Raw genomic sequence first — 13,347 nt, 5'->3', positions numbered from 1 at the left:
TCACACCTGTCCTTACCTCAACCCCCCTTCAGATGTTCTATAAGGATGCTAGCAACCCTGCATTAAACGGGCCATTTTCATCATCTGACTGTGGTCCCCAGCCTCCCTGTCTCCCCTTCTCTCTGTGTCTCTGTTGGGGGGCCCTGGGGAGGTGGGGAGGCGGGGAGGCAGCTCAGGGCCACGGAACGCACACAGGTGTCCAGCAGCAGCAGCAGACACCCGAGGATCATCTTCTTTTCTTTTTTGTGATTACACAACTGGCATTCGTGGGTGGGCTCAAACCACCAGCCTTTCGGTAATCATCATTTTTTTTTTTGTGTGATTACACACTGGAGTATCTCCTGGAGTACGTTCTGGAGTATGTCCGGGAGTATGTCCCAGAGTATTTCCTGGAATATGTCCCGGAGTATGTTCCGGAGTACATCCTGGAGTATTTCCTGGAGTATGGCCTGGAGTATGGCCTGGAGTATCTCCTGGAGTATGTCCTGGTGTGGGCTCCAAACCAGCAAGAACAAAAACTGTGTAATCAAATGTTCTTTTATTCAATAGAAGGAAATGAAATATTGATAGGTATTACAAGATTAAGAATCTTGAAAACACGCTAAGCGAATTGAAAGTAGCCACAGAAGGCTATAACATGATTTCTTTTTAATCAAGTGTTTAGAGTAAGCAAATCCAGAGAGAAAGTAGATTAGTGGTTGTCAGGCCATGGGAGAGTTTAAGGAGTCCCTGTTATAGAATATAGAGTTTCCTTTTGAAGGTTGCGAAAATGTTCTAAACTGATTGTGGTAATATTTGAACAACTTTGAAAATAACAGAAAAACATTGAATTGCACGCATCAACTTGGTGAATTTTATGTTTACAGGAGTTAAGTCTCAAGTTGTGTTTTAAAAGCTTAAAATATTTGAGCTCATTTTATTTTGTGTATCTCCTTTAGAATTGGCTTTCATTTTGTATCTTTTCCTCTCCAAAGCCAAGGAGTCCCGCTCTTTCCACACCCCTGTCATCATGGCAGGGCCGCAGAACGTGACGGCGTCGCTCCACCAGACGGTGGTTCTGGAATGTGTGGCCACAGGAAATCCTAAACCAATCATTTCTTGGAGCCGTCTCGGTAAGTCTCGGGGAAAGTAAGCTTTTTCCTTAAATTTTGTGTAGTGACACTGATAAATATTTTATGTAAAAAACATATTTGCCCGATTAGGCGGCAGTGTTTTTTTTTCTTTTTAACAGTTTGGCATTTTAGTAAGTAAATAAAGGGTTTTAGAATAAGTTTTTTACTTTGAAAAATGGAATCACCATGATCGCAGCTACCCGTGATTGGGGTTTAGGCATACAGTGCTTCAATACCGATCCCTTCACCAGTGTCCGCCTCGTTCCACGGATGCCCCTCCCCCATTTCCCTCCTGCCCCCCAGGAAAAACACTTTTCTTGTTTTTCTTTTTCTTTTTTCCTTTCAGGCACCACTGTTGAGAGTACTGTCCCTGGCAGTGTTCCATGCATATCACTTTCTTCCTTTCAGCACCCCGTCCTTAGCTGGAGTGAGCACTTCCCCGTCACTGTCACCAAGGTCCCTTCCCTGACCTGTCCCCCCTCCCCGCCCAGTGGCAAGATTCTAAGGACCAGCTCTCCTTTTCTTCTTTTCTATTGCCTCTGGCTTTCATCACTTTTCAGCTGTTTCTTTACACGCCCGTGTAGACTAGAGAGACCTGTCCCAGCCCATGTGACTCACTTCACCCAGCATGACACTGCAGATCTGTCCATGTGAATTTTACACTCCTTATGATAGGATCGGACTGGAGCGATAGCACAGCGGGTAGGGCATTTGCCTTGCAAGCGGCCGACCCGTGTTCGATCCTCCGCCCCTCTCGGAGACCCAGCAAGCTACCGAGAGTATCCTCCTGCACAGCAGAGCCTGGCAAGCTCCCCGTGGCATATTTGATATGCCAAAAACAGTCACAACAAGTCTCACAATGGAGACATTACTGGTGCCCACTCGAGCAAATCGATGAACAACGGGACAGTGACAGTGATACAGCGATTATCTGCATATGATAGTTTAACTTCTTCCTTTTCTTTTTGGATCCCTTCTTATTCATATTTGACTGTTATGGTGAGTTCTTCCAAAACTGCATTGAATAATAATAATAATGGACATAGTGGACATCCTTGTGTCTCAGAGGAAAAAGTGGCTTTTGTGCTTTGATTTGTATTTTTGTCATTGTATGTGATGTTGGCTGTTGGCTTGTTGAAAATGACCATTGCCATCTTGAGGAATGTTCTTTCTGTCCCTATTTTGTTAAAGGTTTTTAAACAAGAAAGTATATTTTAAAGCTTATCAAAGGCTTTCTTTTCTCTTCATCTGTTGGCATCATGTGGTTTTATCTTTCCTCTTGTTGATATGTTTTATTATATCAATTGATTTGCATATAATTCAACCATCCTTTCATTCCTGAGATAAATTTCACTTGATTCTCTTGTATAATCCCTTTGCTATATTGTTGGATTTGGTTCGCTAAGATTTTGTTGAGGATCTTTGCATTGTTGTTCACCAGGAGTATCAGTAATTCATTTTCTATTTTGGTGATATATTTATGTGATCTTGGTACTATGAAAATATTGGCTTCGTGGAAGCAATTAGGAAGGAATTCTGTTTCTTTGATAGTTTGGGAGAAATTTGTAATTGGCATTTTAATTTTCTTGTGATTTTTTAAAATTTTTTTCCTACTGCCTTCTGGACTGGAGCGATAGCACAGCGGGTCCGGCAATTTGCCTTGCACTCGGCCGACCCGGGTTCAATTCCCCCATCCTTCTCAGAGAGCCCGGCAAGCTACTGAGAATATCCCGCCCACATGGCAGAGCCTGGCAAGCTCCCTGTGGCTTTGTCGATATGACAAAACACAGTAACAACAAGTCTCACAATGGAGACGTTACTGGTGCCTGCTCGAGCAAATCGATGAGCAACGGGACGACAGTGTTACAGTGCCCTCACTTAGTCTTGGGAAGTTGTATGATTCTCAGAATTCACTTATTTCTTTTAGGCCCTGAGAAGTCACTTGTTTCTTTTAAGTTCTTCCGTGGCATAGGGTTGTCCATAGTAGTCTCTTTTGATCTTTTGTGTTTTTAAAAAAAATTTTATTAGAGAATCACTGTGATGTACAATTACAAACTTATGAACTTTTGTGTTTGCATTTCACTCATACAGTGATCGTTTACCCATCCCTCCACCAGTGCCCATTCACCTCCACCAGTGATCCCAGTATCCCTCCCACCACCCCCACCCCAACCCCCACCACCACACCCTGCCTCTGCAGCAGGGCATTCCCATTTGTTCTCTCTCCTTTTGGTGTTGTAGTTTGCAATAGAGGTATTGAGTGGCCTTCATGTTTGGTCTATAGTCTACTTTCAGCTCGCATCTTCCAACCCGAGTGGGTCCTCCCAACATCCTCTACTTGGTGTTCCCTTCTCTGTCTGAGCTGCCTTTTCCCCAGCATGTGAGGCCAGTTTCCAAGCTGTGGGACAGACCTCCTGGCCCTGATCTCTCCTACTCTTGGGTGTCAGTCTCCCACTCTGTTATTTTATTCTGATCCTTTGTATTTCTAAGGAAGCACTGTGGCACTGTCATCCCATTGTCCATCGACTTGTTGGCTCGTTGGCGTCCTCTGTGCCCGTGTCCTCTGCCTCTGATGGAAACCAAATCTCACGCTCCCTCTGGGGGGCTTCCGTTGTTCTGAGCCTGCTCCGTAGCTGGACTCTGAAGGCTGAGGCCTGGGGCCAGGACAGTCTCATGCTGGACTAGCTGCCCCCCGCGGAGCCGAGGGGCCAGGAGCCCCTTCTGTCCTGAGATCCAGTGCAGAGTAATGGCTGTGAGAACGTGCTGCCCGGTGACACAGTCTCCGGGGGTGGGGTTGGCCCGCAGAGCCACCACCCAGCGCCCAAGCACCGCCCACTGGCCGTGGCTGCCCCTCCCGCGTCCAGCCACATCTGTGCGTGCTGCGCTGCCAGGACCTGGGTCTGTCCCAGCCCCGCGAGGAGCCCGGGAGCTCTTGGGGACGGGAACTCTTGCCCTGGCGGTGTTTCCTGGGACTCGGGGCCCTTTTCTCTTCCAGTCTCCGCCTTCTCCCCAGTCCCCTCCCGGGGAAGTGCTCTCTAGTGCTGAAAGCGCATGCGTAGTCCACCTTAGGGGGACCCCAGTCTCACTCCAAGCAGGACTCCTCACTTTTTGCCGAGACCCCCCTCGGATAATGCTGTATCCCTTTGGTTTTTTAGGCGTTTTAAATTGTGTTTCCACCTTAGTTGCGTTCACAGCTGTTTCTTCTCAGTCCCATTGGCCTTACCTACCTCCCCCTCATGATGTGACATGAGAGTCTCCAATACGGCACCGTAGGGAAGGACGAGTAAAGAGAGGCTTCTAACATCTCAGGGCTAGGATGGATGGAGACGTTACTGAGACTGCTCGAGAAATTCGACGATCAACGGGGTGATGATGATGTTGATGGTGATGATGATGATGATGATGATGATGATTTTAAAAAGTATTTAATTGAAGCACCGTGAGATACACAATTGCAAAGTCGCAGTGATTGGGTTTCAGTCATTCCATGTTCCACATGTTCCACATGTTCCACCACCTGTTTCTTCACCAGGGTATATTTCCCACCACCAGTGTGCCCAATTTCTCTCCCGCCCCTCTGCCCCACCCTCAACCTACCTCTATGGCAGACACTTCCCCCCTCCTCTCTCTCTCTCTCTCTCTCTCTCTCTCTCTCTTTCTCTCTCTTCCCCCTCTCTGTCTCTCCCTCTCTCCTCTCTCTCTCTTTCTCCTTTCTCTCCCTCTCTCCTCTCTCTTTCCCCCCTCTCTGTCTCTTTTTGTCTTTCTCTCTCCCCGCCTATGTCTCTCCCTCTCTTCTCTGTCTCTCCTTCTTCCTCTCACCTTCTCTCTCTGTCTCTGTCTCTGTCTCTCTCTCTCTCTCTCATTATGGTTTGCAATACAGGTACTGAAAGGGCGTCATGCATATCACTTTACCTCCTTTCAGCGCTTACGTTGTGTTCAGAGTGATCATTTCCAACCATCATTGTCCCTTCGTGATTTTTAATGGAAGTTTTTCTCTTCAATATAGATCACAAGTCCATTGATGTCTTTAATACTCGGGTACTTGGAAATGGGAACCTCATGATATCTGATGTCAAGCTGCAGCATGCTGGTGTGTATGTGTGCCGGGCCACCACACCCGGTACACGCAACTTCACAGTCGCCATGGCTACCGTGACTGTGTTGGGTATGTGTGTAGTCTTCAGATTTCACGCTCACTGTTTTTTCTCGTTCATAGCTCCCTTTTCATCTTCCTTGAATGTTGAAGCATTGTTAGGACGGTGACTAGGAAATATCAAACAACAGCGAGTTTTTAGTGAAAATTCAAGACCCACGTTGAAGTAAAACTCTCATTTTGTGCTCACTGTCTTTTGTCTACATATCATTATATTCCCGGTGTGCAGGACCCGGGGCTGAGATCTCCAAGCCTGCTTGGATTGGGACTGAGTCTTCTCCACCCAGATTCCCCATTTTCCAGTACCTTGGCAGCCACACCCACAAACAGCCCCTGGCGCCATGTAATCCCACCAACGGCCAACATGCAGAGACTATAAAACCAAGCTCCCGGAAGCGCACAGCCGCAAAGCGGTCGAGTGACATCTAATAGCCTTGTTCTCCCTCTTAGAGAACCTGACAAGCTACCAAGAGTCTGTTGCCCACACAAGAGAGCCTTGCAAGCTCCCCATAGCATATCCATATCCCAAATACCGTAGAAGATATATACATACCTCTCGGAGAGCCTGGCAAGCTACCAAGAGTTTCCTGCCCGCACGGCAGAGCCCGGCAAGCTACCCGTAATATATTCAATATGCCAAAAACAGTAATGATAGGTCTCATTCTCCTCACCCCGAAAGAGCCTCCAATCATTGGGAAAGACGAGTAAGGAGAGGCTGCTGAAATCTCAGGGCTGAGTGTCATAGAGATGTTACTGGTGCCCACTCGAGTAAATCGACAAACAGTGGGATGACAGTGATACATGATCATTATGTTCTTTATTCTTCTCCTCTGTCACTTCACTTGCTCACAAACCTATATATTCATGGATCAGTCTAAAATTTTAATCTGTTGAGTCTGCAGGTTGAGGCTAAGAAAGTTAGAATTGTCCACGTATGGGACTTGTTCTGTCATTTTCTATGCTTTTGTTGTTGTTGTTCTTTGCATTGTTCTTTCCAGGGCTACAGAACATTATTTTTGATTTTCTGTTTTCTTTAACAATAGCTCCTCCCTCGTTTGTTGAATGGCCGGAAAGTCTGACCAGGCCTCGAGCTGGCACCGCGCGATTTGTGTGCCAGGCAGAAGGAATTCCCTCACCCAAAATGTCATGGTTGAAAAACGGAAGGAAAGTACATTCAAATGGCAGAATTAAAATGTACAACAGGTGGGTCTTGTCACGCCAATGGTCTTTGACATAAGATAGCGTGAGTCTAGGTCAAGTTTTTTGTGTAATTTTAATTTCCTTTCCACTTTAAAAAACAAGATAACAAACAAGATAACAAAAAAAACAAGATAACAAGATAACAAGATAACAAATTATCTTGTTTTTTAAAGTGAACCTAAAACAAGTCAGTGTACTTTTATCATGCCGTGTACTATTTTAACGTCAGTGCACCAGGGAGCCTCTTACCTAGGGTTCCTAGGAGTGATCATAATGAAATGAGTGTTGGACCTGTCCCAGACCAGATTTCTGATTCTAGTAACCCACGGGCTAAAGTTCTTAGCAAGTATGTTAACCCTTGGAGGACTCATTTTCCTTTTGCATAGAATGAGAAAAGAAAGGAAATAATTGATTCTCTAAGAATTCCTTCACTGTCCAAACTTCATGCATAAATTTAAGAATTCATTTGTATAAATTTGAATCTTTTTATGGCATGCTCATTCATGTTGAACAAAATTTACGTGTTTGTGTTGCCCTGAAACTGATCTAACATTGTGATACATAAACAAGGTGCAATAGCACATACTCTACTGCATCTTTTCCAAAGAGATTAAGTTGTTGCCTGAAGCAAGCAGGATTTGGATATCTCAGGTGTTTACTTGTATAGACTCAGGAAATAAAAGTATTTTCGTGTAATTATACAGATTTTTAGTAGGTATAGTTTACATAAGTTTTTTCGTTCTTAGTCACTTTTGTCAGTTAGCTTTTGAGGGTTTTGAGGCTTCTAAAATCTCAGGGCTAGGATGAATGGAGATGTTACTGAGACTGCTAGAGAAAATCGACGATCAACGGGATGATGATGACGATGATGATGACAGTGATGATGATGATGATGATGATGATGATGATGATGATGATGATGATGATGATGATGAGCTTTTGGGGTCTTTCTGTTTTTTGGGGTTTTTGTTTTGGTGTTTGAATCACCAGGTGGTGCTCAGGGCGGACTCCTAGCTCTGCACTCAGGAGTCACTCCTGGAGGGGCTCAGGGACCATATATGGTCCTGGGGACCACACCCACGTTGGCCCTGTGCAAGGCAAGCCCCCTACCCACGGTACTGTCCATCCAGCCCCAGTAACTTTGGTCATTTCAAATGAACATTCACTTGGAAGTAACTTAACTTTTATCTCATCCTCACAACATATCATAGAAATGAATACTTTTTCCTTTCCCTAGTAAATTGGTGATTAACCAGATTATTCCTGAAGATGATGCGATTTACCAGTGCATGGCTGAGAACAGCCAAGGATCCCTTTTATCCCGAGCCAGACTGACAGTGGTCATGTCCGAAGACAGACCCAGCGCTCCCTATAACGTTCACGCTGAAACCATGTCAAGTTCGGCCATCCTTTTAGCTTGGGAGAGGCCCCTGTATAATTCAGACAAAGTCATAGCTTATTCTGTGCACTACATGAAAGCAGAAGGTAAGCGATTTGAAAAATCTGTGTTTTGTTTTTATGTTTTTGGGTTTTTTTGGGGGGTTGGTTTGGGGGCCAAACTGGGCAGTGCTCAGGGGTTACTCCTGACTCTGTACGCAGGAGTCTTTCCTGGGGTGCTTCAGGAACCATATGGGTTGCCAGGGATCAAACTTGGGTCAGCCACATGCAACTATATCCTGATCCCTAGTCTTTATTTTTTTTTTAACATGCAATTTGCTATCAAGGTTTTGTTTTCAGTATGAACAATGTCTTACATAACACACAAAAAAGTATTTTTGAAGTACTGTGGCATTTATCTCTTAACCAAGTAATGAATCACACACGTATTTTTTTTCCAGAGTTTTACTGCGGTTTTGTATTTTGTGTATATAAGAACAGTTTGAGTTTCTCTGTTTAGAATCAAGTCTAAGCTAGGTCTGCTCGGCACGAACTTGGTGACAAGGGAAGGAGAAAAAAAACAAAGAGTTATGTACTTGGAACAGCGGGACTTCATATCTTTCATTCTCAGCAATGGAAAGCTAATTATCAAATGCTTCCTTGGCAGTAGGGCTGTCTTTTTTGGGGGGAAACTCCAACAGCAATAGTGAGTTTTGTGTTGAAATATGGAATGTAATCAAGATAAAGAGAAAATGAAGTGAAATTTATCAGTTACGCAGGCAGGGGTAGGGGGTGAGGGGTGGGAGGTATATTGGGGTTTTTGGTGGTGGAATATGGGCACTGGTGAAGGGATGGGTGTTTGAGTAATGTATAACTGAGACATAAGCCTGAGAACTTTGTAACTTTCCACATGGTGATTCAATAAAATAAATAGCTTAAAAAAATAATAAATAAACCAGGTCTGCTTGCTAAAAGTTGCAAAGTGGTGTGCTTCCGAGTTTCATCCCAGCCAAGGCAATGAGACTTAGCATGGCAGTTTAAGTATGCAGTTCCTTGTGAAGGAATCATATCGTAGGTACTGCAGTGAACGGAAATGTCTCTAGCATGGGTTTTTGTGGGGAAAGTGTCCCTTGTTATGCCTGGGGCCATTCCTGGTGTTGCCCTTCAGCTCTGCTGTGTGGGTCACCTGGGTCATTGCTTGGTGCTGTCGGGGACCTGACAGGTCACGCAGGAATAGAACTCAGCGCCTCTCAGTGTAGCTTATGCCCAACGACCTGGGCCATCGCCCCAGTCATTACCATCATTTTTGTTTATTTGCTTTAATTGGTGCTGACACTTGCCAGTGCTTGCTTGGATGCTCGAAAGGTAGTAGGTTGCAGATATTAAACACAACCTTTGCTGACCACAAATAAGTCTTGTTTTATCCAGCTTTGATAAAGTTGGAAAGAGACAGATATAAAGTAGATCGTTTCAGTCTTATAATTATTTCATTGGACAGGAGCAATAGCACAGCGGGTAGGGTGTTTGCCTTGTACACAGCCGACCTGGGTTCGATTCCTCCACCCCTCTCGGAGAGCCCGGCAAGCTACCGAGAGTATCTTGCCTGCATGGCAGAACATGGCAATCTCCCCGTGGTGTATTTGATACACCAAAATCAGTAACAACAAGTCTCACCATGGAGACCTTACTGGTGCCCGCTCAAGCAAATCGACGAACAACAGGAGGACAGTGCTACAGTGTTACAGGATTTTAATTGAATAACCATGAATCACAAAGTTACAAAGATATTTCTGATTGCGTTTCAGGTGTATTTTGTTCCACCCCTCCCTTCCCCAGTGCCCACACCCCCCTTCAGGGTGCCCGCTTTCTCTCCTGTCCCACTGTGTGGCAGGCACTTTCACCCTCCAGCGCCATCTTCTTGGTTTATTTTTTTTTTAATTTTGGATCATTGAAGTGCTCAGGGCTTACTCTTGACTGACTCGGGGACACATAGGGGATGTCAAGAATAGAACCCGGGAGGCTGGAGCGATAGCACAGCGGGTAGAGCGTTTGCCTTGCACGAGGCCGACCTGGGTTCAATTCCCAGCATCCCATATGGTCTCCTGAGCACTGCCAGGAGTAATTCCTGAGTGCAAAGCCAGGAGCAACCCCTGTGCATTGCCCGGTGTGACCCAAAAAGCAAAAAAAAAAAAAAAAAAGAATAGAACCCGGGTCGACCATGTGCAAGGCAAATGTCTCTTACCTAGTGTGCTACCGCACCAGCCCTGCCCTCCATCTTATTTTTAAGGGGGAAGGTAAAAAGCATCAAGTTCCCTGTTACTGATTTTATATCTGACACTTTACTCAAATTTTGAATATTGTCTTAAGTCATGTAGAATTCTCTGAAACTTGAATAAGACATATTGATATTCTCATTTCTTACATAAAAAATTGAAATCAAATCTGTCTAGAAGTTTTGCCCAGTAGCTATGAAAATGTACTTAATTCCACACCTCAGATTGTTTTATCCTTTTGTTTTCTTTTGCCACAAATTCTAGAGGAAAAGAAAAAAAAAACACTTTTAAATCCTAGTGATTTCTCTATTGATTTTTCATAGAACCTGTTTCATAGTAGAATTTTGCAAGTTTAGCTCTATACATAAGCATGGCCTAGTTTTTACGCAGTGGACATTAAAACTGAGTTCAGACACCCACCCGGATAATTCTCTGATAAAATAGTTTGTAGGAACAGGTGGTTTGTTTGATTTTTGTACTTTGAAGTAGTGTTTTTAAAGGAAGCATTTTGAATTTGAATCAGGGGCATGGTGGGAAGAATGGGCATCCGATGGCTGAGCCTGTTCATTCCCTCTCAGTGATTAGGAGGGTAAAGGGACTGCGGGGTGGTGGCCTTCACTCTTGCTCGCTATTATGGTGGTTTCATTAGCGCCTCCCGTGCGTTCAGTGGTCTATTCAGGACGGAACAAGGCTTCTTAATTTGCGCCCAAGGACCTTGTTTGGCAGGTCAGGAATCGGACTGTGTGGCTCCTAATTAACGAGCCATTAACCACTCAGTTGTGAAGTTTCTATAATCTTATCTCATTAAAATGTTATCAAGTTAATTTCGAAATGTGGGAAAACCAAAGAGAGGAATGTGCCTTCTGTTTTGTTTTCGAGTCCCGTGGGCAGGGCCTCCGTCCTCCGAGAGTCTTGATGAGGCTGACGTGTATTTACTGCGAATTATTCGCAGGGTTCAGGGACGGCCAGCTTTCCTGTGGCACGGTTGGCTTTGTAGGAATGAGCTCACACAGAGACAAACCCTCTTCTGTGTGGGGCCATGCATATGTTATTATGACTTGCTGAGAATTTTTTTTTTCTCTTTAAAAAAAACTTATCACGGGACAAAGAGTGTGAAGCACCTTCAGTGCCTTCAGTCTTTGCACGTTGAATGTAAATAAAGGAACAACATATGTCAATCACAGTTAATAGACTCTCAAGGGGCTCTGAGCTCCTTTGGCAGGCAACTTTCGGTCTGTTTCAGTCTCACAGAGTCGAGCCACTACATTCCCTGCAGTGTCTTCATTCCGTTTCGAAGGGAAACGAAGGCATGAGTTGAGCAGATCAAATGTTTACTTAGAAATGCCGGTGTGCCGGCCCTGTGAAGGTCTGTCCAGTTGTCACAGCACATTTTCTCTGCTGTTAGTTTCAACTGAATATTAAATGGTGTCTAGGGAAGAATAGTTATTTTCACTTTGGGTTATCCAGGAAGAACTCAGACTAGCAATTCATAGCAAGACTTTTTGAAACTGAAGGCCTCCCTATTTACATTTTTCAAGGGCCGTAAAAGATAACTGGTAGAGGTTGGACCCAGGAACCGATATTTCGCAGTGATGGAAACGTTCTTGTCATTTTTATCTATATTTTCATGATTTTTAAACAATGTGTTTTTTTTTTAATGCAGGCTTAAATAATGAGGAGTATCAAGTAGTCATTGGAAACGACACAACTCATTATATTATTGATGACTTAGAACCTGCCAGCAATTACACTTTCTACATTGTGGCGTATATGCCAATGGGCGCCAGCCAGATGTCTGACCACGTCACCCAGAACACGTTAGAGGATGGTAAGAAAAGACTGTATAAGCACGAACATGCGTCTGTTTAATCAACTTGAGTGAACACATCTGTTTTAAATTAGAGAAAAATATCTTCTTTTGGGTTGAGGAGAAAAATAAGTGTAGAAACCAATATGTAGTATACTGGTCATTTCAGATCTGAGTTTCACTTTTTGACAGTAACAGGATAAAGATTTTCCTATTTGTGGCTTAAACTCTTGGTTATAAAATCATTATATTGTATTTTTATGGTGGTGTTACCTGGAAGGGGGGCATATGCTGCTAGGGTCCAGGCTTGGGGTCTCCCATGCGAGGTGTTTACCCAAGTCCTTTGCTTATCTCCCAAGCCCCTATATTATATTTCAGAATATTTCAGTATATTTCAGGTTTTTTTTTTTTTTTTTTTTGCTTTTTGAGTCACATCCACTGATGCTCAGGGAGGGGTTACTCCTGGCTCTACACTCAGGAATTACTCCTGGCGGTGCTTGGGGGACCCTATGGGATGCTGGGAATCGAACTTGGGTTGGCCGCGTGCAAGGCAAATGCCCTACCCGCTATACTATCGCTCCGGTCCCCAATAACTATATTTCAGTAAATAACTATATTTCAGTTAATAATTATATTTCAGTTCAATAAATATATTTCCGTTGTCTAGTTTAAATTGTAAATGCATTGAAGATAACAGATAGAGATAGGACCCAGGGACCAATATTTCATAGTGATTGAAATGATCTTGTCATTTTTATCTGTATACTAATGCTTTTTAAACACTCGTGAGTAGAATGAAATACTGAGTAGAATAAAATCTGAGATTCTTGGTTTTTTAAGCAAAAAAAAATTTTTTTTTGAACAACAGTGAGGTGTACAGTTATGAAATTGTTCATGATGGGGTTTCAGTCACACAGTGGTCCAACACCTGTTATTTCACCAGTGTACATCTCCCATCACCAGTATCCCCAGTTTCCCTCCCAGCCCCTACAATCCCTGCCTGCCTCAGTTGTAGGTGCTTTTCTTCTACTTACTCTCTCTTTCTCTCACTCTGTCTTTCTGCCTCTGTCTTTGTCTCTATCCCTGTTTCCCTCTTTCTCTCTCTCTCAAATCTCAGATTCTTTGGGCATGAATAGATTTAGTTACATTGAGTGCATAAAATTATTAGAGGTCAGGGCTATTGATAAGACTTCTGTAACTGAGTTTTTGAAATTTAATACCTTTTAGTTGAAAAAAGTTCTGAAAAACCAGGTAGTAGTGGGGCTGGAGCGATAGCACAGCGGGGAGGGCGTTTACCTTGCACGCTGTCGACGACCCGGGTTTGATTCCCAGCATCCCATATGGTCCCCTGAGCACCGCCGGGAGTGATTCCTGAGTGCATGAGCCAGGAGTAACCCCTGTGCATCCCCAGGTGTGACCCAAGAA

General features: G+C 44.1%; 1 protein-coding gene across 1 annotated transcript in view; it reads left to right on the top strand.

The window, feature by feature from the left end:
• PRTG (protogenin) overlaps positions 1-13,347 on the top strand; it is a 150,454-nt gene that overhangs the window by 53,402 nt on the left and 83,705 nt on the right. Inside the window, exons 5-9 of the mRNA XM_055124556.1 lie at positions 975-1,112; positions 5,119-5,277; positions 6,309-6,468; positions 7,703-7,950; positions 11,779-11,943. Coding sequence (XP_054980531.1) covers positions 975-1,112; positions 5,119-5,277; positions 6,309-6,468; positions 7,703-7,950; positions 11,779-11,943 — 870 coding nt within the window. The remainder of the gene's footprint in view (positions 1-974; positions 1,113-5,118; positions 5,278-6,308; positions 6,469-7,702; positions 7,951-11,778; positions 11,944-13,347) is intronic.

This window comes from Sorex araneus, chromosome 2, assembly GCF_027595985.1.
Source record: "Sorex araneus isolate mSorAra2 chromosome 2, mSorAra2.pri, whole genome shotgun sequence".
NCBI classification, from domain to species: Eukaryota; Metazoa; Chordata; class Mammalia; order Eulipotyphla; family Soricidae; genus Sorex; species Sorex araneus.
This window is presented reverse-complemented; position numbering and strand designations above follow the sequence as displayed.